This window comes from Chlamydomonas reinhardtii, chromosome 12, assembly GCF_000002595.2.
Source record: "Chlamydomonas reinhardtii strain CC-503 cw92 mt+ chromosome 12, whole genome shotgun sequence".
Lineage (NCBI taxonomy): Eukaryota > Viridiplantae > Chlorophyta > Chlorophyceae > Chlamydomonadales > Chlamydomonadaceae > Chlamydomonas > Chlamydomonas reinhardtii.
In genome coordinates this window covers 3,305,465-3,331,241 of record NC_057015.1, presented here as the reverse complement: position 1 = coordinate 3,331,241, position 25,777 = coordinate 3,305,465, and the positions used below count along the sequence as shown (strand labels likewise).

General features: G+C 63.3%; 5 protein-coding genes across 6 annotated transcripts; 1 reads left to right on the top strand and 4 right to left on the bottom strand.

The window, feature by feature from the left end:
* Positions 1–10: 10 nt before the first annotated feature.
* On the bottom strand, positions 11–2,320 carry CHLRE_12g497650v5 (uncharacterized protein). Its single transcript, XM_001702306.2, has 6 exons — positions 2,092–2,320; positions 1,558–1,999; positions 1,241–1,313; positions 832–936; positions 447–584; positions 11–264 (listed from the first exon to the last, which is right to left on the bottom strand). Exons 1-6 carry the CDS (start codon positions 2,116–2,118, stop codon positions 180–182), a joined length of 870 nt encoding a protein of 289 aa, XP_001702358.1. The 5' UTR covers positions 2,119–2,320; the 3' UTR covers positions 11–179.
* Positions 2,321–4,371: 2,051 nt separating this feature from the next.
* On the bottom strand, positions 4,372–9,613 carry CHLRE_12g497700v5 (uncharacterized protein). The gene is made up of 10 exons (XM_043068029.1): positions 9,502–9,613; positions 9,083–9,332; positions 8,748–8,846; positions 8,359–8,489; positions 7,907–8,120; positions 7,649–7,742; positions 7,352–7,464; positions 7,025–7,184; positions 6,607–6,708; positions 4,372–6,316 (listed from the first exon to the last, which is right to left on the bottom strand). The coding sequence occupies exons 2-10, from the start codon at positions 9,325–9,327 to the stop codon at positions 6,233–6,235; spliced, it is 1,242 nt and encodes a 413-aa protein (XP_042918336.1). The 5' UTR covers positions 9,328–9,332; positions 9,502–9,613; the 3' UTR covers positions 4,372–6,232.
* Positions 9,614–10,022: 409 nt separating this feature from the next.
* On the bottom strand, positions 10,023–13,263 carry CHLRE_12g497750v5 (uncharacterized protein). Its single transcript, XM_001702304.2, has 8 exons — positions 12,895–13,263; positions 12,735–12,822; positions 12,617–12,669; positions 12,395–12,538; positions 12,033–12,142; positions 11,730–11,907; positions 11,186–11,327; positions 10,023–10,967 (listed from the first exon to the last, which is right to left on the bottom strand). Exons 1-8 carry the CDS (start codon positions 13,132–13,134, stop codon positions 10,756–10,758), a joined length of 1,167 nt encoding a protein of 388 aa, XP_001702356.1. The 5' UTR covers positions 13,135–13,263; the 3' UTR covers positions 10,023–10,755.
* A 128-nt stretch (positions 13,264–13,391) lies between these two features.
* On the bottom strand, positions 13,392–23,293 carry CHLRE_12g497800v5 (uncharacterized protein). 2 transcript variants are annotated; one of them, XM_043068031.1, is made up of 7 exons: positions 23,109–23,293; positions 21,315–22,973; positions 20,801–21,178; positions 19,985–20,707; positions 17,968–19,862; positions 17,772–17,845; positions 13,392–17,630 (listed from the first exon to the last, which is right to left on the bottom strand). In XM_043068031.1, exons 1-7 carry the CDS (start codon positions 23,193–23,195, stop codon positions 13,729–13,731), a joined length of 8,718 nt encoding a protein of 2,905 aa, XP_042918334.1. In that variant the 5' UTR covers positions 23,196–23,293; the 3' UTR covers positions 13,392–13,728. The 2 variants fall into 2 exon arrangements, with proteins under 2 accessions (XP_042918334.1, XP_042918335.1); XM_043068030.1 differs by having other exon boundaries at positions 13,392–17,634; positions 17,776–17,845.
* A 112-nt stretch (positions 23,294–23,405) lies between these two features.
* Positions 23,406–25,744, top strand: CHLRE_12g497850v5 (uncharacterized protein). The gene is made up of 6 exons (XM_001702335.2): positions 23,406–23,786; positions 23,931–23,991; positions 24,136–24,202; positions 24,439–24,513; positions 24,817–24,884; positions 25,055–25,744. The coding sequence occupies exons 1-6, from the start codon at positions 23,534–23,536 to the stop codon at positions 25,179–25,181; spliced, it is 651 nt and encodes a 216-aa protein (XP_001702387.1). The 5' UTR covers positions 23,406–23,533; the 3' UTR covers positions 25,182–25,744.
* The last annotated feature ends 33 nt before the right edge of the window (positions 25,745–25,777 follow it).

The following is a 25,777-nucleotide window of genomic DNA, read 5'->3' as shown; positions in this document are numbered from 1 at the left end:
AAGGGGCCATGGCTGATAAATGAGTGATTCCAAACCGCCTGCTCCCAATCAACCCCTAAATCACGGTACCCCCGCCCACGCCCGCCCTCACTCCGTCTCCCTCCAAGCTTCCTGTCATCCCTTGTGCATACACCGCTGTGCATGCACCACCGCTATCCTCGCAGCCAGCACCCTAAATGTCATGCGTCGGCTTTGTCCTGCTTCTCCAGCTGCATCACCACGTTCCACTGCTCCTCAGTCACAGGCTGCACACTCAGGCGCGACCTGCGCAACCAGGAAAGGAGTCCACGGTCAGGCCAGTGGCCCTCGAACATTCCACACAGCACCCTTTACCTGAACCCACCTGCTTCTACTTCATTTCAAGTGCTTGCGATGTGAGTCCACAACTTTCCTCGGTGTACATCTGACCCGAAACCATACATCCCAAAGCGAGGCGAGTCACTCACTTGTTGATCAGCACCATGCTCGCCACGGGTGAGCCGGCCTTGGCGCCCTCTGCCCGCAGCTCCGCCAGTGTCACCGGCCGCGCCAGGCGCCGCACCAGCTGCACATCCACCATCCACCACTTGGGGTTGTCGGGTGTGCTGCACACCACCGCCCACACAGCACGGGGGGCACATACCCGCCTCAGGGGTAGCAGGGGATTTGGGACCTGGCTAGCTGCTGTGGCCAGCGCAAGCGGTGCCGAGGGTGGCGCGAACGTGGGAGGCATGCTGAACACCTGCGGCCTACGTTCCGTGCGTCGGCCCCATACAGCACGCGGGCGCTCCAGCTGGTCTGTTCGCTACCGCCTTATGACCTCCTTTGCCATTTCACCCATTTGGCACGCACCTGCGCTCGTCGTAGTATTTGGACTTCTTGTCGAATGCGAAGTGGTCGGGGTACGCCTCCCGCACCACCCGCACCACCCCCACGGCGGCCGGCACCTTACAGGAGCTGCAGGGAGGGGAGGGAGCGCGGACGCACACAGCGCGGCAGCCCGCACACCAGCGGAGGAAGGATGGGGAGGAACGCAGGGGCGTGGCTGCGGTGGGGACGGCCGTTGCCCTGAGCCCGCTGCCCTCATACACGTCACCGTCTCCTTGCGCACCTGCGTTTTGGTCTGCTGGGTTGGCGTGCGTACAAAGTCCCGGCTCAGGCCCAACAGCACCCCATACAAGCCCCACACAATTCAAACAGCACACAGCGACGCCACGCCGCGCCACGCAGCCCATACCAATGGCCCGGTTGTTGGCCCCACCTGTGGTAGAAGAGCGCCTCGTCCCCCAGCCGCATGCCCCTCATGATGTTGCGGGCCTGGGCGTTGCGCACGCCTGCAACATAGCGCCCCGCGTGTCAGCACGGCGGGCATGGCCTCACGTATAGAGTGACTGGCCACACGCCCGGGACCTCCACAGGTAACGAGTGAACCCGCCAGCTTCGCCCCGGCTTCTCTGCAGTCCCGGTCCGCCCTGCTCCGCCCCACCCCGCCTCCTTCTGCCCTCATCGCCCCTGGCTCTCGGCGCTCCTCTCTGTCTTTGCTGTCTATACTAACCCCCGTGCCCACTGCTTACTCACCCTCCCAGTGGCCAATTGACTCGGGCTTGGCCTCCAGGTCATCCAAAGAGAACTCTTCCGGCTCGCTCTTCATCAGGTAGTACTTCTTGCCCCCGCCACTGCTGCCGTCACCGCCGGCGCCTGCTGCTGCGGCCTCGGCCTTCGGCCCCGCTGCAGCTGACCTGGTGGCACCACCGTCTGCCGCAGCCGCTTTGGACTTGCCTTTGCCAGGCGCTTTGGCAGCTGCGGCCGTGGCCGCGGCTGGCTCTTCATCGGCATCCGCTGCCGCAGCCGCCTTGGGAGCTGCCTTGCTGGCGGCCTTGCCTTTGCCCTTGCCTTTTACATCGGCATGCCCAGGCTTGTTGTCATTTGCGGCCGCTGCATCGGCGTCTGCCCCACGACGCGTGCGCTTTGCACGCGGCTCCACGGCCGCCTCTGCCGGCTCTGCCTCCGCCTCGTCCTCCTGTGAGTGCAGGAGCCCCGCGTCCATCGCTTGCGCCCATTGTTTGATGGCATGAGATGCCACGACGAACCCCTCGCCGTCGCAACACTTGCCTTCACGTTCTTCTTGCGAGGCGCCATGCGGGCGACGACCGTGAGTGGTGGAGGGGCAACTCCGCGGGACCCCAACGAGAGCGGGCCGAGTTGTTTATCAAACGTCCCAAAATTATAAGCTAGGCTCCTTAGCAAGCGGTACTGTAGTGATTGCGCCAGCGCGCGAACGGCCAATTGAATGGCACGAGAAACACTTGGCGACAGCTCGCGCCGCTGCAGGACTGGTTGCTGCGATATTATGAGTATATGATATGTCCGTATTGTCGGGTAAAAGTTTTGGATGCGGACGCGCGGATCAGGCCTGGGTTTTCTGGCTGTGCTTGCATGCAGTGTCACAGCTCATGCAGTGCATTCGTCGGGATGAGGGCATCACGCGCCCCATGTGCAAACCCTAAGCGGTTTCCTTAAAGGGAATGGTGGCAACCCCATCCCTGGCCCTTAGGGCTGGGCAATCGGGCTGGTGCGTGCCTGTGCGTGCCTACAGATCAACTGATCACGTGGTCATGGTGCTACGTGGTTCTTTCATCCAAGAGGCCTACAGCGGCGCCGCGCCGCCAGCGGAAGCGATTCATGCGCTGCGGGCGGCCCTGGCGCGGCTGTGGGCTTTGGTGTGGGAGCCGCGACACAAGGAACCGCTCTGGCGTCTGGCAGTCAATGGGTTCACGGGCTTTGGGATGCTTGCGGCGTGGGCCGCAGGTGGACGCGTGGAGAAATGCCCGTGTGGGACTCAGATGACTGCTGGCGCTAGGGTTCATCACTTCTGGGACTGTGTGGTGGCGGAGGCTCTGCGTGATGTGATGCGGGAGCATGCGAATGTGGACATCACACGGAACCAGTTGTGGTTAGTACAGGCGCCACCAGGGCTATCGCAGGCGGTGTGGGACATCGTTAGCGGAGTGCTGTCGAAACGCGAACGCGAATGTGCGCGACACGAAGAGAAGTTGTAGTCGCTAGCACGCATAGAAGGCCGGTTAGCAGGAGGCGGCCACAGCAGACATGTTACCTCATCCAGACGGTAAACGCCACGGGCAATAGAGGAGCGCCGCCGAACCATCACTGATATAACCAGGTTGCGATGGCTAGGCTGTCGGACGGCTGGCGGGCTGGCGCGGAGCGGAGCTGCGGGGCGCGCGGCATCCGAAACCAACCTGGAAACACCAGCGCCACCGTCGTCCAGCAGCACATGTGAGGGAGGGAGTGAGTGGAAGCGTAAGAAACCGGGAAGGAAGCAGCGGGCCAGACAGCAAGCAAAACAGCACAGCAAGTAACCGCGGGCTGGGCGGCTGGCTGTCGCTGCGGTTGGGGCTGGCGCGGGCTGGAACGGAACTATGGAGGCGGAGTGGACGGAGTGGAAGGCAAGTATGTAAATGGTGAGGAATGAATGCGTGTATGTGGTAATGCAAGTTCTGGAAACGGGGAGGCCGCGTAATAGTGATGACAGCGCGATGGCTGCACGGCTCATCCCGGCGGTACTGCACGCGGCATGGGCCCCGTGGGCATGAATGCAGTGAGCTACGTGGGCATGGCTGCAGTCTGGTACGCAGGCAACACGCAGCAAGGCACCATAATAAACCCCTTAAACAGGACAAATCGTGTGCTTGGCTGCTGTGGCGGCCCTGGAATACGGCCGACAGCGCCTTTACGCTTGCCGTGATGCTGCAGACCGGACTGCGGAGGTTGCTGTTGTGCGAAGGATAGGTGTGGAGGTGATTGCGGACTTCTGGTCACGGCTAGCTGCGTTTGTGAGTCTGCGTCGGCCTCCGCGCCGCTGGGACCTTGTCCCGAACCAGCACCCATTCCTAGCGTCAGATGATGTTGGAGGGGTTATCTTGGTAGGGCCAACAGCGGACTCGCCACCGGCCTCACCCTAGCTTGTCAGCTTAGGGACTCGCAAGAGGTAGTCTTATGACGCCGACCCACGGCTTAGGTGAGCAGCGCTAGCGTTTGCGGTGAGCCGGGCCTGGGGTTCCTCCCCTCTCCGGAGGCGAGGAGCATGGGGGTCATTCGGGGATCTCTCCTCGGGTGAGCGTGCGTGTCTCGTACGTTTTGGGGGCCCTGGCTTAGTCCACGGCTGTCGTCCCACATGTAACCTCTATCAGCTACGTGGTGCTCAGTGTTCCGTCCCACGATTCCCACCTCCTGTCTTCAGCCTTCTTGCTGCAGTCCCTACTTTCCAGTTTCCAACGATACGCCTTTGCTTGCCTGTCATACCCGCTTAGGCGTCAAGGGCTTCAGCATGCAGCACACGCTGTCAGTCAGTCGTAGAGGCTTGCCGCGTTTACGATGCAGTGGTTACACCCGCGAGGTCTGCATTTGCCTGCCTTCCACTATGCGGGGACTTGATTTGCAGCTTGCTGGGTGCGTATCGCACCTCAGCAGCATTGTGCATTCGTGGTCGAAACCCTACAGGCCTACATCCCACAAAAGTTGGCATCTTCATCAACAGTCAGGGGATAATTTCCTGCTAACGATGCACCGATACGCCTCTGCTGGGTGGGTGATGAAACAATCCCTGCTTCACGGCGTCCTCAGCTATCAGAGACCCTGTGGCCCACACGCCCGGCGCCTGTCCGCGCCCTGGCACCTCACCACCACTTTCCAGGTCGGAAAGTGCGGCTCACGCGGCCCGCGCAGCCGCGCTGTACCGGCATGTGGGCTCCACGACGCCATGCCTCCCACACGCGCACGGCAAAACCTACTTCGCCACGCCGGGCAGCGCCCATGCTTAAAGTGGGATTCCATCCCGACTTAACCCATTGCTGCTCTCCTTCACGGCCGCACTCACAACAGCAACGCCCCCTGTGCTGGCTGCCGCCTCGTGCTCCCAGAGTAAGGGGCGACAGGGTCCGATGCGCAATCGGCCAAACGCCGCTCGCGCACCTACAAGGGCTAAACAACCGCACCGCATGCCCTCCTCGCTAGCCGTCACGTGCACGCGCGAACCGCACCATCCTTAAGCTGCCCGTGTCTCCCTTGCCGCACGTTCGCCAAGGGAGCATCAGACGTGCGTGCCACTGGCAACGCCAGGCTACCCGTGTGCTCAGCGCTGCACCGCCTACACACATGAGCCACACAGAGCAACACCAGCTTGCTGCGTGGCTCATACGTCAGGCCTCCCGTGTGCTCCAAAGTGTCATCCTGCCAAGTCGTTAAATCTCTACTAGCCAACCGCCGTCAGCATTACCTGCGCTGGCTTGGTCTTACTCCGCCTTCCAAACACACCCAACAACCCACTCCTCCAGAATCCCAAGACCCGAACCTCAGCAAGGTCACAATTATGATCTCCGTCCGCATATCGTCACTGCCCCATCATTGTATGCCCCATCCCTTACTTCGCTTTCAGCATGTACTGTCGGCATTTTGAACTTAGCTGCTACATAGAAGCAACCACCGCCTTAGACACATCCTGTCAAACGCTTCCCAAAGCCGCCGCTCACACCCTACTTGACACACCTTTGTCAATGCGGGTGCGTTCCCCCGCAATGCAGCACACGGCAGGAAGTAATGCCGTGTCTTAAAGCTTACATGAAAACTTCTCCCAAGGCAATTCTCATTGGACCCTCATTGGAAAGCCATCTGCGTTGGGACCCATGTTGAAGGCCAACCACAGTCTAGTACGGGCCTGCAGTTCTGTGCGCAAGATGCACAGTGGCTTACTTCAGTGCCCAACTTGCGCTATTAGACGTGTGCTTGAAAATTGTGCAGTATATTCAGAGGGCGATGGGCCCGGGTGCACACACCAGCCCTCGCCAGGGGAAGCCAACAACCCACAACTCCTTTGACATCCCGCTTTACTTAATTGATAGCTCTTGTGTTGTTGTCAACATCCAAGTGCTTTGCACAAAAGAAAGAACCGGAATGGATACAACTCAGGAGTTGCAGTAGCTGCAAGTTAAGGTGACGAACTACAGCCGCGTGAAGCCCTGAATACCCCAGACGTTTGGCGTGTCACCATGCGTTGCAGCGCTTGTGAGCTAAAATAAAATCAGCTGACAGAATAGCCGCAAGTGACATCCCAATGCACACCAAACCCCATGCTCATGCATGGGCCCCTGGGGTGACCCGATACGGCAATGGCTGCTGTTCATCCCCCGCTGCTCGCCGGAGATGGCCACCCCAGGTACCCTCGCGGCTGCTGCTCTTACTGCTGCTGTTTGGCCGCGGCGAGCACGTGCGCAGCGACCGCTGGCTTGGGGTGTGCAATGAGCCCCCGGGCGGCCAGGTCCTGTGAGGAGGCGGGTGGGCATGGGCACAAACGGGTTTGCAGCAGGCCACCCTGAATGCTCCAGCCACCAACGCCGCGGCGGTACACGCCGCTTCCTACTCCGGTGCCAGACGGGGACTGTGCGTCACACCCATGAACAGATTAGATTGATCCATACTGTCTCCATGCGGCAAGTACGACGCTACAGGTACCCATCCCAGCATGCAAACCATCGCCAGAGTTGTCTCAGCCACACATCGCGTGGCCCCGTGCATTGGCGTACCCCTGCGCCCCATACACACCGGCCTCACCTCAATCATGTCTCGTAGGGTCAAGGCCGGCGCCACGAAACGCAGACCGAGCTGGTTCTGAACCTTGGCCGTGTTCATCACGCACCGGAAGCCAACCGAGAACTGCGGCCGCAAGGGTACACACGTCAGGCACAGTCATAGCAGAACGAAGGGTGCAAACTGCAGCGCGCATGGGGATGGCCGCCTTACGAGGTTCAGGTACATGTGTGTTAGTAAATGGGAGCATGCTGGACCACATCTGACACGGACAGGGGCACCGCCCTGGACACGGACTTCTGTGGTCGCGCCATGCCTGACCGTGCGGCACCCGCGTTCCATGCCCCTACCAACAGCCCGCAGCCTACACCCACACCCACACCCACACCCACACCCACATCCGTACCCACACCCACATCCGTACCCACACCCTCACACGCACCTGGACCACGTCCCGCGGTAGCCCGGCCAGCGGCGCCACCAGCCACACAAGCCAGCGCGGCAGGAAGAACCGCGGTGGCGCCAGCCGGCCGCCCGGGTACAGGCGGCTGACTGCGCCCGGCAGGTCGTGCAGCATGGCGTCGCAGCTGCTCAGAATGTACCTGTGACACACAGGCGCGCCGGTTGCCAGGCGGTGAGTGGCGCGGCGTGTGTGTCAGGCCCGGGTCAGAGGAAGGGCTCAAGCCCGTACACTGCACCTTGCATCCCCCCAAACCCTGGATTGGCTCAACGTTAACCCGCCCCCCCTAACCCCGCCCTCAGCCCGCACCTGCCCTCGGCCTTGGGGTGGCTCATGGCCAGGGTGTGTGCAGCGGCCACGTCGCGCACGTCCACAAAGTTCAGTCCGGCCCACGGCGCCGCCGGCCACATCTCCCCGCGCATCTGCGGCCATGGCGGGTCATGTGCATGCATGGCAGTGTCCACGTCGCTTTTGCATCATGCAGCAGTGCGCCGCCACACCCAGCACACCCAGCGCACCCAGCACACCGCAGCAAGTACGCAGTCCCAGATCGCCACCCAGACCAGGCGCCCATACCACTACTGCTCGCTCCCCGCCCGCTCGCACCATGCGGGTGACGAGGCGAATGCTCTCGCTGTCACTGCGGCTGCTCACAGGCGGCCCCAGCACCAACCCCGGGCAAATCGTCACCAGCGACCACCTGCAGCAGCACCAGCACACCACCGTAACGGCAAACAGTTGCTAGCTTCTCGGCACACGGCCAAGTACCGCAGCAAGGACGGCAGGTTCCTTGTTGATTGCTGGCCACTGAAGTAAAACTGATGATGAGTGCCCGCATGCTCGGACCAAGTTTGCGTCGATTACCTGCTCTGCTGCTTGCACAGCTCCCACGCGCGCTTCTCCGCCAGGGTCTTGCTGTACGCGTACGGGATGACCGACTCGCTTGCCGCGTTGTTCCAGCTGGACTCGTCGTAGTAGTGCGTGCCCGGCCGGGCCTGCTCCGGCGTGCTCAGCACCACAGCCGCGATGGAGGAGGTGAGCACCACGCGCTTCACGCTGGGCGACCGCTCCACAGCGGCTACATGTGGAGTGAGCGAGGGCGGGTCGGAAGGACGTAAGCCAGCAGGGCACGGCAAGGTGGTGTGTGCGGTATTTGTAGAAGAGCACACGGCAGGGGCTAACAGCGTTCGCGCATGCGTGGTATAACAGGGTACAGTATGTGTAAATGTGCATGTGTAAGTTTGTGAAGGATTCATACATAGTGGAAGTTGTCACCATGCTCCATGTGCCCCATGCAGCACCCAGCGGCCGCTCACCGAGCACATTATCCACGCCCCTCACGGCTGGCTCGATGAGCAGCGCCCGCGACTGGGACGGCCGCACATTCATGCTAAAGGGCGAAGCGGTGTGCAAGACGTACTCACATCCCGACACGGCACCGTCGAAGCTGTATGGGGACGGGCGGGGTAGCGGGCAGGGGATGAGGCGTAGGAACCGGCAGGGGCACGACGGGTGGCTGTAATCAGAGGCCTTCAGAACGGGAGAGCATCTTGTCCATTTTAGCCACTGCCAGCCTTACACGCCCTCAGTCCCCGGCTGTCCTGTCCCTCAAACCCCAAGTGCCCAAGCCTCGTCACCCTCATCTGTAGCTTCAAACCAGCCTGCTATCCGCCAAGCTTGGGACGCCGGCCCTCCCCTCCCGCACCTGCCCTCCGACAGCAGGTCGGCTTTGAACAGCTTCAGGCGCTCCGCCGCGCCGGGCAGGGCCTTCAGCGGCGCGACAGCGGCCTCATTGTATGGGTCCCTGGTGATGTAGGGCACGACAGGATCCAATGAAGGGAGCTGCGGCAGACAGGCGTACGAGGCCGGCAGAAAACTAGGCCCCACACCGCCGATTTCCGAGCTGACCAGCAGCTGGCTTCTACAGTGCTGATTCCCCAAAGCACAGCGGCTAAGCATCATCTTGCAGTGACATGTTTTGTGATTTGCGTTCGCAGCTGATGCGCCCATGAGCTGGCTGTTGTCTGGGGCCCCTCGCACCTGACGGTGGCGTGCACGATGTGCCCCGCCGCCAGCAGGCGCGCCACGACGTTCCCGGCCACGTAACCAGTGGCCCCCGTCACGGCCACACGCGTGGCTGCTGCTGAGGCTTCTTCTGGATATAGAGGCACGCGCGCGAGCGGCTCGGATGCAGGCGTATACGGCGGCAGCGTCTCCGCAGGCTGGGCCAGAAGTGGGGTGAAGGGCTTGAGGAGACCCGACTCCTCTGGGCCATTTGCGCCCATCGCAGCTGCGTCTTACAATCAATTGGGCACGTGCAGCAGTAAGCGACATTTTCTGGGCGAGAGCGCGCGCTGATGACTCTGCTCATTTTGCGCAGCTGCAGTGGGACGCCTGCACCTGTCCTACTTAACAAGTGGAACATGTAGACTAGGTTGTAGGGCTTACAACTCACTCACCGAAAAGCCTGTAAAACCTCCAGCAGCAGTAGCGAACCAAAAAGGGCGAGGAATCTCGACCACCGAGGATTATATGTTCTGGGGTAGGGCTTCCGGCTTACAGCGCGTTTCGTCTGACGAGTTTGGGCTTGGCAGAGACCTTGGCAGGTCCTTGACTCATGGGTCGTAGACGGTCGTAGACCGGTGGTCCCTCCCCTCCCCACCCCACCCCACCACCACAGCCTGACCGCCCTGACCGCCCTACCTAACCGCGCGCACGCCAAGCCACGTGCTTCGACGAGGGTATCCCCCCCCTGCCGTGCACCCGCCGTGTGCCAATGCCTGCCACCGCATGCGGCCGGCTCCCGCGCCATTTGTTGGGCTGGTAAGTTGATGTAGTCAGTAGTGCATCGGGCCGGGCCGGCAAGCACACAGCTGGCTCGACGTTAGTCGATTCAACTGGCCGATTGGGGCGTCCCTCAGCTCTCCTGGCCTCCCGCCCCCTCCCCCACGATAATGTGTGAACGCGCACAGCCCCCCCCATTGACGTTCGTTGACATGCTCGCGGAGGGTTCCAGCTGTTAGCTTGCCTCACCACCCCATCCACCGTATCGATGAGACACAGTCCATCCAGTTACACCAATCACGTCGGACTCTCCACCGCCATCTCCAGCCCGTAACTGGGGTCCATAGCCCTTACTGCATCAGCCAAGCATGCAACTGCATCAGAGCTCCGCGTTCCCACCATTTACCCATAGACATAGTCATACAGGATCCGCACAGCATGTCGTGCCCCAAGCTTGAATCTGGATGTATGTCGTGTGTCAAGGCCGATCACGGCCCCCTTGCAGCTCTAGGTTGGCACGCGCAAACCTGCCGGCACATGCCAATCTGGCACGTGTGCTGCCGTTGTGAACGCATCTGACAGGCACCGCCTTACCAACGCGCCCCGTGCAGGCCTCTGCGCCTCAAAGCCTTGAACACAGGCGCCCGTACGACTGTACTATCGCTGCAACATATGTCGCTGTCGCGCACCTGTTCTTAAATGGCCCCATTCCCCAAGTCTCTGAATCCAATTTCACGCCTACCGTACTTCTGGACCAGAGCAGTCATGGTGGGCCAGACGCCGCCCCACCGCCCAACATCGTCTCCACCCCAATGGCCAAAATTGTCGCCACAGCCGCATTCATGCGCGCCCAACCTCCATACGGCGCCTCAGTCCCAACACGCAGCTTGCTTGCTGCCATCAGCTCCGCGCACGCCCGGCTGCCACTGCTACTGCTGCTGGGGCGCCTCCGGCCCCGCCCCTGTTGCCGCCAAACCGTCCATGCTCCAGCCGTTGCAGCAAGGCTTCGCGCGCCAGCCGTTGCTGTCGCTTTTGGACCACTCCACGATCCCGGACAGGAAGTCCTTCACGCAAGCGGGGTCACGGACCGTGTAGCGTGCGCGGGTGGGCTTGGCGCGCGTGCTCACCAAAATGCCAAATCCTGCGGCAGACATCCACAGGCACGCACGCAGGTGTCAGCAGGCTTGACCGGCCCAATGCCCACTATTGCTTCAGCTTCCAGAGAGCATTGCAACGCACACATGCACGCCTGCGCATGCATAAGCACCGCTCTCTTCGCCACAGCTTGGGCCTACATGACCCAAACCCGCCGTTGCACAGCCCCGCCAACCCGCCGCCGAGCTAGCACTCGACGCGCACCTCGCCGCGTCTCCTCCAGTGTCCGGAAGGCGTCCTCGTCCGTGTGGTCGTCCCCCACGTAGATGGCAACCACGTCCGGCTCCTGCGCCAGCCCCAGTGCGTCCACCAGGTGCGACAGAGCCGTGCCCTTGTGCCAGTCCACCTGCGGGCACGCGCGTGCGTGCGTGCGTTGTGGCCAGGCACGGTTGTGTTCAGGTACGGCCAGAGGGCCATGGCGGCACCGGCGGCCACGGCACCCGGCATGGCGGGGTGGCGCGGAAGCAAGCCTGCCATGTATCGTGCAGATCCTACCGTCTTACTCCCGTGCGGAGTGCAAGCCCATCTACCGGTAGTGGACTGCGTTGTCTTGCGCTGCAATTGTCTGGGCTGCACATCCCCATCGTGTGCACAATCTACGGTACCCACTCGCTACCAACCCAGAGGCATTCAACTGCGTGCTTTCACAGTCTGCTCCACGCCCGCCTCCTTGCTCTTCCCTAAAACAACAGCCTGTTCACACCACCGCCTGACTGGGCAACCACCACCGCCCATGGCATCCACTCACCTTGGGCCGCACCTCCACCACCTTCCGCCCTCGCGTCATGCGCAGGTCGTCGTGCTGCGCCACCAGCTCCTCAACTGCGGAGATCACGTCCTGCCACGCCTCGCCCGGGCAGTTGCGGAAATGCGCGCTCACACAGAAGTTGTTGTGCTCCACGCTGGAGCCCGGCACCTCCTTCAGCCTGCAGGAGCAGAAAGAACCGTGGCAGAGAGCTTGGCGCATGGATGCCGTTATCGGATACAGGACAGGCGAAAGGTGGTGGACTGCAGGTGCGTGGCTTGATATATGTGGTGGCACATTCCTCACCGCTCTTGCAGCTGGGTGTAGATGTGGTCTATCAATGGCCGGAAGTGCGCCGCCGGCTGGAAGGCCGTTACGAACTCATTCCCACTGACTTGACACCCGTTGGTGCCACCCTGCACGCACGCACACCGTATAAACACATGCGCATGGTATGCCGAAAGTTGAGACGTCAACGCGCAGCCTGCCATGAACTCTTGGGCATTCGGTAGCGACAAGGTCCATGTAGCCCACTTCTGAGCCCCTGAGCGCTCGTGTTGGGACAGGTGCGCGTTGCTGTACTTAGATACCCAGCATCGCAAGCGCGGCGCCCGCCTCGACGGCTTGTGGTTACCATATTAGTGTCCTGCACAGTGCACTGCACTTACCCGCGGCCCTGCAATGTCCATGCCGTGGCTCCCCGCGTAGAACAGCTCCTTCAGCTGCACGAAAGCCTCCACCTTTTCCCGGCCCCGCCCGCTGATGATGGCTGTGGGAAACGCCCGCGCCACAGACCGCACCACATCCCGCATCTGCGTAGGCGGACACAGGTCCACGTTAGTCATATTACATATGCCCCCGCGTTGCACTGACCCTTGCGCCCCGCGCACCTCCTCGGACATAACAGCCTCGTCCGGGTTGGACACGATGGGCGTGAGCGTGCCTGCGAACAGTTTTTGCAAGTTTAGCTCCTGCAACCCTGCAGCCCAAGTAAAGCACATCGCTTACCATCATAGTCTAGGAACACGGCGAGGCGCTTCCCGTCCACGGCTGCTTTGAAGGAAGCAAAGTGCGCGAGGACGCACGGGTGCTTCTCCTGCGCATTTAGCATGCAACGCCGCTTGAATATTGCACTTCGTTTGCTACACATGCAGAGCAGCGCACCCACCTGCCACTTGAGGTATGCTTCGTCCTTCTCTGACTGGTCGCCTCCTAAAGGCGACCGCGAGTGCCCCGCCCGATGTCCACCGTGTCCTCCATGCCGCCCCTTGCCGTCATTGCTATCTTCATCCCCAAATTGCTCAAAGGACGCGCGCGAGGGGCCCCAGACTCCACTGCCAGGCCCTAACGACGCTAAGCTGGTCCCAGGACTTGAGCCCTGAGGCGCTGCCGAATACGAACGCCACATTCCTAGGCTCAAGGGCCACAATAGAATTAGTTACGAGCCCATTGGCGTCTTCAACAAACCAACTTGAATGTCTGCAGCTCTGTTCCAGTCAACAGTGTTTCAAAAGTAGAAGTGGCGTGACAGTCAAGCGGTTGGACTTAATGCTGCATGCTGATTCTGTTGCCTGTGGAGTTTCGCCCAGCATGGGATGGGGCTGCATTCTGAGTTCTTCCGAACAACGCAGCTGCTGCACTCCTGCTCTAATCTAATGGATGACTTGAATGGCGGTTTTACAATGCCAATTTTACTCAAATGGCTGACGAGGACACCCGCCCAGCCCGCCCGCCCCATCCCTCCCTCGTTCCCTGCACCCCGAGCTGCGACCCATTCCTCCGTCTTGCTCGCAAGACCGATCGATGTCCGCATTTCATGCACCCTGCAACAGCATAGGACGTCTCCCCTACATACGCACATGCGCTATTAAAGCTGAACTTCAATACGGTAGCCATCGCAGGCAATACCTCCTGCTGGCCTTCAGCTCAGCTCCCCACACACCTTGCCAGGTTTGTCCCAGCCACATGAAGCTGTAACTGCAAAGCCGCCGATTTCACAGCTCTATACATGCCACGCACGACCCTCTAAACTTTCATGCTGCTGCACCACGTCACAGACCCGCATACACGTGCTCTGAGTAATGGCATTTATTTGCCGCAAGGATGCCAGCAGCAGCGACGTGGACTGGCGCTGGCGCTGGTCGCGCGTCTCGTAGGCGCTGCCCGTGCTGACACCAGATACTATCTGCAAGTGCGCTGCTGGCTGTGTGCGGTGGTGAACGTGTGGCTCCTGACGCGGCCTAAGTACCTGCTCCTGCCGGCTGCCTCCATCAACCAGAGAGAACGACGCCCGGCCAGGCACAAGCACGCCCGCATCCGGACCCTCAGCGCCAGACGACAGGATGCCAGCAGGCGGGGGCTCGTGCTGCCAAGCGCCAGATGACAGGATGCCAGCAGGCGGGGGCTCATGCTGCCAGCCTTGAGGCGCCGCTTCGGCCGTGCGACTCCACGATAGGCGCGGGGCTGCAACCAGACGGTCCCACACCCCCAGCCTGCCGGCTGACGTGGCAGCCGGGTTGCTGGGCGCTGCGGTCTGCTGTGGCAACGGCGGTGCCGTAATGCTGCGGACGTCCCTTTGCTGCAGCTGTGGCGGTGGCCGCAACGGTTGCGAGGTGTGCGGTGCGACCGTTGTGGAGCGCGCCGCAGCGCCAGCCAGCAGCGTACGAGAGCGGGCCCCAACGTGCGTGACCTGCTGGCGCACAGGACCATGCGCCGTGGGCGTTGCCGGTGCGGCGCCCGAGCCCACCCCTGCATGCTCCAGGTGCAGTTCAGGAGCCCGCGCTCGCAAGATACCTGCCGGCTGCGGCTGGGGGGCGCGTGCCACCAGCCCGCGGCCAGCCTGCAATGCGAAGCCTGCAGCAGCGCCACCCACGTCATGGCGCCCACGCACAGGCCCCAGTGCTGCGCCTCCAAGAGAAGGTGCAACTGCCCTGGCGGCTTCCTGCTCGCCGCTGCCGTCCTCCCGCTCTTCGGCACTGCTCTCACTTTGGCCAGCGCCGCCGCTGCCTGTGTCGTCCGTCTCGCCCTGAGCTTCATCAGTCCCGCCTCCGGCGTGGCCGGAGGAGGCTGCCATGGCTGACGACATGGCTGGCGACTCAGGACTGTCCGGAACAGCTGCGTAGCGCGGCGTGGTGCCGCGAGCCGCTGCGGTCGTAGCCGCCGTGCCGCCTCCCGAAAAGCCCCACATGCCACCAGCCGTACCGGCAGCAGGCGTGCGGTCAGCGGCTGCAGCAGGTGGCTCCGGCAGAGCTGCCGCGGTGGCGCCTGGCAGCTGTGGCTTCGGTGTTGGAATGGGCTGCTGACACTCAACAGGGCTCGCTACAAGCTGAGGGGCAGCACCCGGCGTGCGTGTTCCCACAGGCTGCTGCAGCGCCCCTGTATCCTCTAGTCTTGGTAGGCCAGAGCTACTGGCAGGCTCGACAGCCGGCTGAGCCGCCGGCGGCTCAACACGGTCTACCAATGCTGGCTCATGTCCAGCACAGCGGTTGCCTTGCGCGTCAGGCGGGCCGCATTCGGCGCCATCCAAGTGGGGCGGCGCTGCAGAAGGCAAGCGGTCGGCGGTTGCGTCCACGGGCGTGGGCACAGATGCGGCACTTTCCTTGGGTAACTTCTCAGGGCTCCCGAACTGTTCCGAGCCGAAGCTTAGCAGCACTGTCGTGCCTTCTACGGCCTCGCCAGGCTCGCCAGGCGCCCGCAACGAGTGACTGCCGCTGTTGCCTTCGCCGTCGCTGCTGGCATGCTCACCAGTGAGTGGCGCACGCTCCCGCGCCAGCGAAAGCGCGGGAGATGCCAGCAGCATTTGTAGCTGGCGAACTCGGCTCTCCTCCGCGACAGCCTGCAGCCTTTGCAGCAACCCCACGTTCCGCTCAGACCCCATCTGGACCGCCGGCTGTGTCACGGCAGCCGATGCGGGTTGTTCCGGTGCCCGGTCTGCGTCTGGCGTTCCGCCCGCTGGCGTGCTGTGCTGGTGCGGCGCTGGTGGCGACGCAGCTGCAAGCACCTGAGCCTCTAGACTGTCAATCTCCTCACGCACGGCGATTCTCCCAACCGCGCGAGGTGCATCGCCCCGTGCAGGCGTGACTGCGGCCTCAAGCTCCTCCTCCAGGGCGCGCTGCAGCGACGGCTGTTCAGGTAGCGCACCGCGATGCAGCTGTGAACCGCTATCGGCCGCCTCCGCCTCCGCTCCAGCACCCTCAGCAATCGGTGCGGCTGCTTCGACATGACGGCTCAGGCGCACGACCTGCGGCGAGGGCACCGCTGCGGCGGCCGTGCTCGCGTTCAGCGGCCCTAGCAGCCCTTCTTCTCCCGCCTGGCCCAGCAGCAGCGCCTCGTGTGACACCAGGCCCAGCTCCAGCCCCAGCTCCACGTGCAGGTTGGGGTTGAGGTCCAGCTGCGGGTCCGGCACCAAGTCCAACTCAGCCAGCAGCCCCAGCATGCCGCGCAGCGGCACGCCGGACGCTGGCTCAGGCGCATGCAGGTTTGACAGCATCAGCGATGACAGGCTCTGCGATTGCGGCGGAGGCTCCAGGGTCCTGGCCCCGCCATCCAGTGCTTCAAGCGCCTGAGCAGCCGCCCTGTGCGCACTTGTTGAGGCAGCGAGTGCGCCCAGTGTAGCGGGGCCGCGCGTCGCCTCCTCGGTGACGTGCGCAGGCATGCCGACGACAGACTGCTCGCCGTCAAGGCCGTTGCTGCTGGCGCTGTCTTCGTGGCGAGGGGAGCTGCAGCCGCTGTGAAGGGCCTGGTTGTATGCGTATCCTGCAGCTGCGACCTGATTACCGTCGGCGTGAGCGTCCGTGCCCGCGCCACTGGTGCATGCAGGACTTGGCATCTCCTCTATTTGCTCTTCCTCGTTGGAGAGTCCCTTTGCAAAACCAGCGGCAGGGCCCGGCTCAAGCTGTGCCTCTGGCGGCAGGACGACCCTGCCCTGTAGCGCGCCACAAGCAGTGGAGCCTCTCCCACCGGGCGCATCCACCACTGTTGCGTCCACACTGCAGGAGCCGTCTGGCCCCTGCTCTGCCATCCAGCAGCCGTCGCTGTCAGCTCTGCTGCTGCCGCTGTTGCCGCCCTCCTGACTAGCGCCTCCAGCTTCGCCGCTCTCCTCAGAATCACCCTCCGCGCCGCTGCCGTGCGGGCGGACAGTCCGCAGTCCGGCCTCGCTAGTCCAGGCTGCCGGCGAGTCCAGGTCAGAGCTCGGCGGCTCCACCGAGCTTCGGTCGGAGCCCTGATTGCTGCTGGATAACCCCACGCGCGCCAGCGCCTGGCGCCGCAGCTCCGGCGCAAGCGCTATGAAGGAGAGCTCACGCTCATCTCCATAGGCTGTCCCGCCGCAGGCCCCATCGCTGTAGTTGGAGCCGGGCTCCGACCAGTCCTCCCCAGCGCCCGCAGCCAGCTGCTGCTCAGCGTCGCCATCGTAATCACCATGGCCGCTGTCTGAGTGTGTCGTGGGCCCCACACTGCTTGTGCTCTCCGCGCCGCCGCCAGCTGGCTCATGGGGCTCATCGCCGTCAATGTTGCTCCCGGGCACAGAGGTAGCAGCCGAAGGGCGCCAACCCTTCGTTTCATCCTGAGCCACTCGAGTGTCGCTGTATGGCCTGCTGCCGATAACGCCGACGCTGTCATCGACAAAATGGTTTGCTTTGATACCAGCGTCCATTGCCCGACCGCTGGCCAGCCGGGAAGTCCTATCACCGCTGCCCACTGTCACAACTACGTTCCGCGTACTGAACAGATCGCTGGCGTCGCGGCCGGCTGGAGCAGCAGGGTACGTGCCTGCCTGGCGCAAAGTGGTTGGCCCCTCACCCGGCCGCATGCTAGCCAGGCTCCTCCAGCTCCCGCTGCCGCCCCCACCGGCAGATGCACGGTGGATCACATGGGTGTCCGGTAGGACTTGAACCCTCCGGTCGCCTGCCTGCGCAAAAGGCGTCACCCAGGGCGGCAGCGTAGAGGGTTGACGGTGGGGCATCGAGGGGAGTTCCCACAAACAGACCGGCGCGCAGAGCAGATGCGTAGGCCTAGCGTTTGCACCAGGCAGCGCTTCGCGTGTACGTGCCTGAGATGCGCTTGGGAAGTACTGGGGCTGCGTGGAGGGCGTAGCCTGCACCCCTGGGGTAAGACCGTACCTGCGGGCGTGCGACAAAGAAAATGGACACAAACGTCGTGAGCTGCGTAGTGGTCCGGGCAAACGTTAACCCTTGGCAGCCGCCCACCAATGAGTCGCTGCTTGAACGACGAACTGGCCTACCTTCGTATGTTGTTGGTGGCAGGCGTGTATGACGTGAGAACAGAAGAAGTCGAAAGCGGCGCCAGTGGTCGCTGAGCCGATGCGCCTGCTTGAGAGGCTCCTGCAGAAGCGCCGCCCCCGACGTCGCCCTGGCCTCCGCCCAGCGTGGAGCTCAGCCGACCAGTCGACACGGTGCCCGCCGCCGCGCCCGCCAGTGCAAGCCGCGACACGGGTAGGCCCGCCTCCCGTAGCCGGGCGCGCGTCTCCGCATGCATGGCCGCCAATGAGGGACTGAGCGACCGGCCACCACTGGTGCCGCCGCCGCCGCCTGCAGGCGCAGCCGCGGTTGTCGGGCCACCCCCACCGCCCGCCCCTGGCAATGTCCGCATTCCCTGCAGCACCGCATACAGGTCGCGTGCCTCCTCCTGCGCACGCGTGGGTGGTGCGGTTGCACGGGAGACGCGGCCGTTGACGCTACTTGCGGCCACAGACGCTGGCGGTCCCCGTGCTTGGGGTCCCATCGGCGTGGCTGCCAGGGTGTGGAGCACGTCAGCAGCCGTGTAGCGCTGCACGGGAGCGGTGGCGTCCATTAAGGACTTGAGGACCAGACCGTCATCCGCTATGAGGGCTGACGCCGACAGCCCGCCCGGAGAGGATGGCCGGGAGGCTGTTGATCCTGCAGGGCTGCCGTGGCCGCCGACCGAGGTCCGGACGTAGTTGGGAGCTGGTAGTGCCTCGAGCGGCTCGATGGCGGCCGCCTGCCGTGCTGCATCTATGAACGCGGACATGATTGCCTCCACTGGCATGAGCCGCGGCCTGCCCGATGCCCGGCCGGTTGCAGCGGCCCGGGCCGTGGCTGAGGGGGCGGCAGCTGCGGCAGATGCCCGCTGCTGTGATGCTACGGGTGCTGGGTGTTCCGTTGCAGCAGCAGCGGGAAGCGTGTGGGCCACCTGAGCGGCCTGGGCTGCTTGTTGACGCCGAGGAATAAAGGAGGTGGTGGTGTGTCCGCCCCCGGTCTGTGCAGGAGGCACTCTACCTGCGGCTGCAGGCGCCTGAGAGCTCACCAACGAGAATACCTGCACGCGGCTGCGGCCGGGACTGGGTGGACTGTGGCGGGTAGGGCTCCCATGCACCCTCAGCTGGCCGGCTGGCATAGCCACCATCAGACCGCTTACTGGAGACGCCGCTGCCGCCGCGCCCTGGCCTGCATCCGTGTACTTGTCCCATGCCTGCGGCCGCCGCCCTGCCGCGCCGGTAGGGGAAAGCTGCAGCGCGCGGACCGCTGACGGCGAGGCGGTTGGCGACGGCGGCCGCTGCCACTGACTGGATGACCGCTGGCCAGAAACAGCCACAGCCCTGGCCTGCTGCGGGGACAGGCCGCCAGCCGCTCTCAGATGCGCGACAGTGGCATCCAGCGCCGTCCTGTACGCATAGGCGCGCCCGCGGCTGCTCGGCCGGCTGCTGGTACCGTGGTCTCCATAGTCAACCTCGTAGCGCCCCTGCCGCGGCGAGGCGGTGGGCGAGCTGGCCGGTGAGGCGGACCGCGACTGCGACCGCGAGCGCCGCTCCATGTCCGTGATGCCCTCGTAGCGGATGCCGTCGCGGTGCAGGTCCTCCATGCTGCGGCGCGGGCTGCCATACCGGCTCCGCCGGCCCCGCGGCAGCAGCCCGCTCAGGTCCACGGGCTCCACGCCGCCGCCGCGCTCGCGCCAGGCGATATCACTGTCATCCCCGCCGTCAAGCTCGCCGTGGCTGTAGCGGCTGCGCGGGCGGCCGTAGCGCGAGTCGGGGCGGCGGGGGCTGCTGCCGGCAGAGCTGGAGCCGGCGGCCACGATGTCCTGGATGCCCTCCACAGAATCGCCCAGCGCCGCCAGGCTATGCCGGATGGAGCCAAGCGCCTCCACAATGGCATCAACCTGCGGCGGCATTGCAGCAACGGTATTACGACGGGTTGCAGCTGGTTTCGCTAAGAGCACTCACTCGCACTAAGGAGGCAGCTGTATGTCATCCTCAGCGATTTGAGGCCCACGCCGCTTGCCTGCTGCGGATCGTTGTCCAGGGGTGGAATCATGCCGGCGGCTGCGCGGGGCGACACGGAGCGCCGACGCGACGGCAACACCACGGACAGCGGCTCAATGCGGGCCAGCGGCCGCGGCAGCGGCGCTGCCAGTGTGCGCAGCGATGCAGCGGTAGGTCCCAAATGGCCGGTTGCAGCAAGGGAGCCGGACGTCAGAAACGACGAGCCAAAGGACCGAAGCGGCTGCTGCTGATGATGAGGCTGCGCCGGGGCCACGTGAGCTGGCGCATGCTGCTGCTGCTGCTGCTGTTCAAGGAGCGAGACGGAGGAGGCGTAGCTTCCGGGGCTGCTGGCATCGTACTGGTGCTGCAGAGCTGGCGCCGGTGGGCTCTGGGCCGATGGGGCCGCACCTCCATATGGTGGCGAAACAGGCCCTGGTGAACTTGCCCCCCGTTGCGGTGAAGCCCAGCCTGTATGCACGGACCCTACGCCCGCACCCCCGCCTGCACCAGCTGTGCCGGGCCGGCTGCCAGTTGCTGCGACTGCAGCACCAGCGTATGCCCGCTCTGCTGTGACATTCCGTCGCAGGGCGTCCACGTCCCGCTGCACTGTGGCCAGCTGCCGCAACACCGACTGCACATCTGCGCCCGGCGGCGGCGACGGGAACAGGGCAGCGAGCGAAGTCGGCGGCGGCAACGCGCCCGCGCCAGGCGACGTGGGCCGGCCAAACGTTGTATCGAGAACCTGAAAGCGGGCACAGTGGTGTGTTAGACCCGATGATTCCCGGCACTGATGGAATACGATGAAGCTCCGTGTGATCTATCCAGCTTGACTCACCCGCGCAAGGCCGTCAAGCCCAGGCGATGCTGGGCGGTACCACTCTGTGGGTGCCTGGGACGCGGCGCCAGGGGACGGCCCCAAGCCCAGGCCGAAGCCCATCCCGAGTCCGGCACGCAGCGGGGTTGTTGCGGGAGAGCCCAGTCCAGCACCGCCATGCCCCAGCGCGCTGTTCACGTGGTTCAACAGCTCTTCCAACTGCTGCGTGATGTGCGAGATGGGCGGCAGGTAGTCCAGTCGCGCGGGACTGCTGCTGCTGGCCTCCGCAGGCCCCGTCGCCCCAGCTACAGGCGCCGCTGCAGCCGCTTCCGCTGCGGCCATTGCGGCTACACCGACCCCTATGGCAGATTGGGCAGGCTGGGCAGGCTGGGCAACCTCCTGCAAGCACAAGCAAGAATTCAGTAAAGATGCAGCGTGCAGGACTTGTCATGTTGCATCAGCGCAGCATGATGCTCGCCACGTGCCCGCAACGGGCGTGAAACAAATATCTGGATTGCGTTTTAGGCCACCCCACCTGGGCTGACTGCTCACGCATTAGCGTGTTGCTGAGCGCGCCCATTCGTACTGGTGACGGCGGCATGCCGGCAGCATGTGCAGCGGCGCCACGCCCAGGCCCGCCCGCAGCAAACCAAGGCCCAAACGCCGTTGCAGAGTCGCCCGCGCCAGCTTCCTGCACATCCTCGTCGCGCTGGCCCATCGCCCCACGCACTGGGCTGGTTGCAGCGTCTCGAAGCAGCACCGCTGGCACCGCTCCTACATGCGCTGCCTGGCCTGCTGGGCTGCCATGATGACCCGTTGGCAACATGCTGGGGTACGGCAGCGCCTGCAACTCCTCCTGACGAGCGGCGTCGGGCGGGGCCCGTTGAGGGCGCTGCTGCAAAGTCCCTTGCCCCAGATCACCGGCAACCGGGTGCTTTTGTCCAGGAAGGCCAGCCTCATCCTCCGAGCGTGCCAGGCCTGAACTAGTCGTTGTGCTGGCGTCGGCATCTGCCGTTGCGTACTGATGTGCTGTGGGCAGAAAGGCGCCTGATCCCCGACCCAAACGGCTGGGGCTGAGTGGCCGCTGAGGCGAGGTCGAGCCTGACTCGCCCTGGGGCTGCGTTTGCGGCTGGTGCGGGTGCGCAGATGGCGAGGGTAGACCGAGGTGACGCGACGCAGCTGCTGGAGAGGGCACCCCATCATGCTGTTGGGAGGCCCTAGGGCTGCCCAGCGGATGCTCGAGAGTGACGGACAGAGAGCGGCGAATCTGCTCACCCACTGGATCCGTGCCACCCGAGTGGCTCTGCCCCGGGCTGAGCGCTGGGCTTCCCCGAGGGCTCAGGGTCCTGGATGGCACGCGGCCTGAACCTGCCAGTAACTGCTCGGTGCGCGCGGGCATGCTGGACGTGTGACGCAGGGCCCGCCTGGCAGATTGGGTGTATTCTTGCAGCATCACGGATGACGCTGGGCTGGGTGCGCCACTTGCGCCGCGAACCGCAGGCACACCTTCAGCACTGGCGCCAGCAGCAGAGGCCGCCCCGGCAGCATTGGATGTCCGCAAGCTTGCCAGCGCCTGACGGAAGCTGCTGCTCTTGGTGGCCATGCCTGCAGTGCGCGTGTCTGCCTGTGTCCCACCAGTAGGGTGCACTGGCGGCCTAGCAGCTGGGCTGGCTGCCCTTGCAACCTGACGCTGCGAGGTTTGAGGAGGCGCAGCGACATCGCGCCGTGTGCGCGTGTCCATACGCTGCTGCGAGCCAGCATCCTCCTCGTCATCGGAGCTGAGCGGCCCTCGCGGAACCCACTTCCTCCGAGTCGCGCTTGCTGGCGGTTCTGGCGCCCTGCCATCACTCGAGCCTTTGGACGCTATGGACGCCGGGCCTGACATGTGTTGTTGCTGCTGCCTTCGTTGCTGCACTGCCCTGGCCGCCAGCCGCTGTACAGATGAACTGAAGCGCTGATCTTCACCGTCACTGCTGCTGCTACTGCTACTGCCACGCCTGGCGCTGCGCGCCAGGGCTACCAGACGGCCACCGCCCGCCGTGCGTCCGGCAGTGCCGGCTGGTGGGCGTCCGGCAGTGCCGGCCCCCGGCCTTCCCTGACCAGCGACATTGCGCCGTGCCGGTGTCAGAAGCGGCCCATCACTGTCGCTGTCACTTTGGTGGACAGGCAGCTTCCGCGGCGCGGTGCGAGGAACCTGCAACAATCGGGCATGGAATCAAGCCTCGACACAGCCTGAAGCGGACTGCAAACGGACTGGAAGGGTGGACAGTCATGGGAGGCGGGCAGGTGTGCAGGGAGGTGGGCAGGCGTGCAGCGGGCAACCCCCCACCTCGCGCCGCGCCTTGTCCGCTGTGGCAAGCCTGCGCAGCCGGGACGTTGAGAATCCATCTGAGCTTTCTGACGATGAGTCATCCATAGCACTAGCGTATTGACAGTGGACCGTCGTCACCCATAGTTGAATTCAGAGTTCAGTCAACTCTATGCACTCCAGCGGTATGGAGGCCAGTATAATGCGTCATTGTGAGTTGCTGGTAAAGGTCTTCAAGCTCTATAACACAATGCATGTGTTTGGGCGCAGAAGTTGACCGACAGAGACTCCTGATGCATATGGCCCTTGATTCCAGTCCTTTCTAGCGCATGCAGATTGAAAGTATACATGCAAGCTATATCGATTATTAGCTGACCCTATCTGCTGACGCTCAAGTGTTATCGCGACTTCACCTGCACAATTTGCCTGCCCACTTGAAAATTGCAATGGCTGTCCGCTTCAGCCAAACTCCATGTGTCAAGCCTGCATTGGGAGCGCGGCGGCGGGTTGCCTCTCGGGTCATTTGCTCGGCAAGCACTGGATCGGTCGCATGCACGTCGCGTCGTAGCCTTCTACTTGCGGGTCTGATCGCTGTCCCTGCCGCGGAGCTGCTGCTACCCTCCGTGCGCCCGGCGCATGCTGAGACACAGTCGTTCGCGGAGGACGCCGTGGACGAGTACTCGCGCCTGGAGGCGTCAGGTATGCGAAATTTGCGGGGTGCAAGAAACCAAGCAAGGGGTGATGTGGGTGCGCGGCGGCAGCCCGTCGTGTTGATGTGGTGTTCGGAGAGACGGGGCACAACTGTCCGGGTGTTCAGACGTGGTGCGGTGTCGTCATGCGCAGGCAAGCTTACTAACGCCAAGGCGCTGGAGAACATTCGTTCGAAGTTCAACTTCAAGCGCAGGTGAGAGGCACTAGTGGTCCCTGCTGACAAATGAGACGGCTAGGCACGCCTGACCCGGAGCTCACAGCCGCCGTCACTGAGGCTGTATCGCTTACCCTGTGCCCCTGTTGACATGTGCCTTGGACCTGTTTCAATCGTTTGCAGCATCGACGGGCGTGTGTTTGTGAAGAGCAGCAAGGGCACATTCTTTGCAGTGCGGTTGGACATGGAGGTGCGCCGCTGGGGTGGCGGTGGGATAGGAACGCCGCATCAGCAGTCCGCCCAATTACCTTACGCATGCATGCCTGTGGGATTACGGTAGTACCCTGACACCAGCGCTTAGGACTAGTAAGAGGAGTCAACTTCAGGGATTTGCTTCAGGTCACGGTATACCGTACCGATTGTCTATGTACGCTTTGACCGCTGAAGTTCCTTCGATGCACCACGATACCGCCCCTGCTGCTGCAGGTGCCGGGCGCCATGCTATTCCGTGACAGCTCCAACGGCCAGATCTTTGCGCTGCAGACCACCACGCTGCAGCAGGTGGGCCGACACGTGCCATAGGCGGGAAGGCGGGGTGGGCAAAAGGAATTGGGAGCCAATGTTGATGACTGTGACAAGGGTAAAGTGGGTCATGTCGGCCGCTTCATGGTGGAGTGCGTTGCGCGACAGCGGACGGTCAGCAGGAAACCAAAGCTTGTGGCTGGCTGCAGCTTCTGGGGCCGTCAAGCAGACCGCATCCTGCAGTCCCGGGTTTGAGGCCTGGCAGCTCCGCTGTATCAGGTCGTACGGATTGGGGGGGACTGAAATTGCTCACCCCTCCTCCCTATACTGGTCGCGGCGCAGATTGACCTGAGCAATGACCAGGTGGTCATTCTGCTGCTCAGCGATGGCGAGTGGGAGCGCGAGATGAGGTGAGAGCAGCTGGCCGAGCCCGGCGCAGAGGGGTGATACCGTGCTGGAGACGTTGCGACCTGCGTATGCTGCAAACGGACTGCTTGCCATACCCCCAGCCACCACCATGTGCCTGCTGCTATGTAATCCAACCCCTGCCTCACGCCCCAATGCCGTGCGTCGGCCGCAGCCCCATCCAGTTCGACGACGATGCCGGGAAGACCACGACGCTGACGCTGAGCGAGAACGACTTCCGCAACGTGGTGGGGCTCATCTCGATGGCGGAGGGCGCGGAGGCCGGCCAGGAGGCCAAGTGAAGCGCGGCAGCCGCGTAGGCTTCTATGGCGATGGTGGCGTCTTGCTGCGGGTTGTGTGGCAAGCTGGCGTCGGGTCGTGAGGCCGTGGATGTGGATGTGTGTTTGCGGACTCAGTTTGCGGGGTTCGGGGTGCGGACCACCCAGGGCAGTGTAAGGGGTTGCACACGGATGATGTGTTGGGACCGACAGTTTTGCACAATTTTGGATGGGCAACATCTGTTGCCTGTAGTTGTCATTCTAGGCTTTCGGTATATCAGTCGCTGGTGGAAGGAGGAGAACCTGAGAGGCGGTTTGCATTTGGCGTGCAGGGGACATTGGGGCAGGTTGATGCATGGCACGAGCCAGGAGACGCAGGTTGCGAAGAGCACTGCATAAGACTTGACACTCGATGATGGTATTACGGTATCCTCGATCTCCGGTGCGACGCAAAGCGTTTGAGGGAGTACATCTCTACATGGGGACTTGCCATGCAACCTCGGGTTCGTGCACAGGACCCGACGGTGCACCTGTTGTGCAATGCTCTGAAATAGTCCTTGTATAATATGTGTTAACACGTCTGGATAATCACGTCGACAGAGGATGCCTCCACAGCAAGG